A 3,561-nucleotide genomic window follows, 5' to 3' on the forward strand; every position below is an offset into this window, starting at 1 on the left:
TTGGTTTGGGTTTTTTTTTTTTTTTTCAATGAAAAGGTGATGTTAGTAGCCCTGTCCATTTCCAGGAGTGCCTTTCTACCACTACAGACACAAAAAACGAGCGCAATGCTGATAAAATGGGTGTATGGTTTGGGTTTCTGAAACTTCAGAACTGCCTCTGCCTCAAGGGATTGCACATCAGATGCACATCCTCTGGAGCCCAGCAGGATCACTCAGGAAAACAGGACCTCTCGACTGAAATTTCTCGATAGTTCAGTATTCCCTGAACTCATAGTTGCAAACCCCAGCAGTGTGTTTTCAGGAGAAGAACAAAAGGCGTCACAGCCTGCTCCCAGAGAACACACCGAGTTAGTTTCCTGTGTGGCTGCACAGTTTTGACCTTCCATGTGGTGAGGAAGTCGACCCTACTAGACCCATGTGCAAGTGGCTGGTTTATGAATGTTGTCCGCGTCAGGGGGCATTTGCAGCTTTCGTGCCACACAGCCAGAGTTTTGTGGCCTTCAGTTCTGTGTCACTTTTGTTTAACAACCTTAATTGGTTATTTGCAAAGTGTTCATGGCTGACTGACTCCCTCAGTCTTTCCGGAGTGGGACAGAGTGTGGGATTATCTGTGTGTAACACAGTGGAGACTGGTACGTGGATGAACAAGCGTTTCCCTGTACTTCTGCTTTGCTGGCACAGAGCCCGCTCTGTCAGTATGGACCGGGGGACTCCGCGCTCCCAGGGCAGCCTGCTGGGACTTCCCTACGTGAGTGTTAGTGTACATGAGCGTGCAACTTGTTTCCCTCTTTCTTCCCAGCCATGTCTCAAGCTGTGCAGACCAATGGGACGCAACCTTTAAGCAAAACATGGGAGCTCAGTTTGTACGAACTGCAAAGAACGCCTCAGGTAACGTGTGCTAAAGAGCCAGCCTTCAGGCAGCGTGTGCGTGTGACGTGGTTCTGTGCGTGTCTCGTTTTGTCTTTCTGCCGCGAGTCCCTTTAAAAGAATAGTAAAACATGCCAGCTCTGTGAGGAAGTTACCGCATTCTTTTTTAAAGAACTTTGACTTTATTTTACGCCAGGAAGCAATCACTGATGGCTTGGAAATTGTGGTGTCACCCAGGAGCCTGCACAGCGAGCTGATGTGCCCCATCTGTTTGGATATGTTAAAAAACACCATGACGACAAAAGAGTGTTTGCATCGCTTCTGTGCTGACTGCATCATTACAGCCCTCAGGAGCGGGTGGGTACATGCTATTGCAGAGAAAAGGGATTTCACTTCAGATGAAAATGTCATCAAGGAAATCCTGCAAGTCCTGGGAGTTGCTGTGGAACAGTTTTGTATTTCGTGTGTTCTTCAGTTACAAGGTCACACGTTCCTAAAAGCAGTAGCAGTCTGAGGTAACCAAGAGCAATTCAGTCAGTGGTGTGAGTATCTATTTCTGATTGTGGCAGTTATCTCTGTTCAGAGCTCACAATTAATTTGCAGTGCCTGTGGAAATTCTGATGAGTAATTAGCAGAAATACATAAGAGGGAAACAAGAAATCTGTGAGGAGCTCAAGATGCTGCTGTTTCAGCTTTTGAGGCCTCTTCCCCTTATGGGGAAAAAAATCGTGTCAACTTGCCAGTTTAGTTAAATGAGAACAAAATGATAGAAGGGACAAGACTGTTTTAGTTTCCCCAGTAATTAGTGTTTGAACTAGACAACAGTGCCCTTCAACTCAGTTTTGTCCAGCGAGTGCTAGGAAGACCCTGCCATAATACCATTCCCCCTGGGACAAGCATTTTCTCTAGGTGAAAATGCAGCCAGAGGGTTAAGGGAAGAACCAGTTTAGATGGAACTTCTGCCCTCTTCAGTCTAAATGCAGTTTGCTTAAACATACTTTTAAAAAAAGCAAGAAACAGGGAGATGTTGGGATTTTTGTTTAAATATCTGAAACTCCCTGATCTGCCAAAAGACAGAAGCCCCATTCCAGATTTACCCTAAGCACTGAGTCTTGGTGAGCGCTGTAAGAATCGCAGCATTAGGGCGGGCTTAGGTGATCGCCACAGAGTTAATACTCTTTTCTCCCTTTTGGTTCATGTCCAGCAACAAAGAATGTCCCACCTGTCGTAAAAAGCTTGTTTCAAAAAGATCACTGAGACCAGATCCCAATTTCGATGCTCTCATCAGCAAAATTTATCCGAGCCGGGATGAATATGAAGCTCATCAGGAGCGAGTGCTGGCACGAATCAGCAAGCACAACAACCAGCAAGCTCTCAGTCACAGCATTGAGGAAGGATTAAAGATCCAGGCCATGAACAGGTACGTCATCCACGTTATTTGCGCATGTGTAACCTTGTTTGCCTTAACACTAAAAGTGCACCGTCTGTCCTCGCTCTCTGAATAGCTTCAGATTCCTCTTCTCTCTGCTGAAGTCTGCCGAAATATTTTTTAACCTTTTGTCTCCTAATGGAAACCTCTGCATTGCTCCCAGCAACTTCTGCGGCAGCCTGATTTCAGCTTGGCTTTACCAAATGGTGGCCGCTGTGTCTTGGATAACAACCTGTAATACAAGGAATCCTGTACCAATGTTTTACCGTTACACGCACATAAACACACCTCATGCCAAAACTTGGGTTGTAGCTGCACCTCAATTCTCAAGGCTGGAACATGTGATATTCACGCAGTGAAATTCTAGGGGTGCATTTAAACCCAGCTGGGAAAGAGGCCCCAGTCTTTATGTTGTGGTGAAGCCTGGTGTGATTTATATTTTTAATCATTTGCAGATTCACATCTAGGTGGAAAGGATGGTCTGAAATCGCCTGAAAAATAAAAATGGCTTTATGTGGTCTTAAAACTGTTTAAAAGGTGTTTCGAGGAGGAGGGGAAAATCCATAGCCTTGTCTACAAGTATTTTTTTATAAGAAAGGAAGCTTTTTTTTTTTAACTTTAAATATTTCTGAAATGTTTAGTGCTTCTGTTTGCACATGTCTAACTCTGGCATGACGGATACTGGGAGAGGGAGGAGTGGTACAAGCGCCGTGGGCCTGTACATTGGGTGAATTCTGGATGGGGCTCAGCATTTATTTCTACCCGTTTCTGACCAGGCTACAGAGGGGCAAGAAACAGCAGATTGAGAATGGCAGTGGAGCAGAAGATAATGGTGACAGCTCTCACTGCAGCAATGCCTCAACACACAGCAATCAGGAAGCGGGGCCTAGTAACAAGAGGACCAAAACATCGGATGATTCAGGGCTAGAACTGGACAATAACAACACAACTGTGGCAATAGACTCCGTAATGGATGGTGCTAGTGAAATCGAATTGGTCTTCAGGCCTCATCCAACCCTCATGGAGAACGATGACAGCGCACAGACGAGGTAAACGTCTTCTGTTCCTCTTCATGGATTCTGCTTTTCTTTTCTGGTGCTTTTGTTCTCTCTCACTTCTTGGGGCTTTTGATCAGAAATGAAGATGTTTTTAGCAGCTCATAGAAGGTGCTAGGATAATGGTGTAACATCAGCTCCTTTCCCAAAGAATCTTATAAGTAGAATGAGCAACCCTTGTGTGCCAGCAGTTTTCGGAACAGCTTTGTT

At 45.2% G+C, this 3,561-nt stretch overlaps 1 protein-coding gene across 1 annotated transcript in view; it reads left to right on the top strand.

Annotated features, from left to right (window-relative positions):
• Positions 1-801: 801 nt before the first annotated feature.
• The window catches only part of RNF2 (ring finger protein 2), a 4,354-nt gene continuing 1,594 nt past the window's right edge, over positions 802-3,561 (top strand). Inside the window, exons 1-4 of the mRNA XM_010131884.1 lie at positions 802-888; positions 1,064-1,224; positions 2,072-2,287; positions 3,073-3,345. Of these exons, the coding sequence (XP_010130186.1) occupies positions 802-888; positions 1,064-1,224; positions 2,072-2,287; positions 3,073-3,345 (737 nt within the window). The remainder of the gene's footprint in view (positions 889-1,063; positions 1,225-2,071; positions 2,288-3,072; positions 3,346-3,561) is intronic.

This window comes from Buceros rhinoceros, unplaced genomic scaffold (genome assembly GCF_000710305.1).
Source record: "Buceros rhinoceros silvestris isolate BGI_N320 unplaced genomic scaffold, ASM71030v1 scaffold4992, whole genome shotgun sequence".
Taxonomy (NCBI): Eukaryota; Metazoa; Chordata; class Aves; order Bucerotiformes; family Bucerotidae; genus Buceros; species Buceros rhinoceros.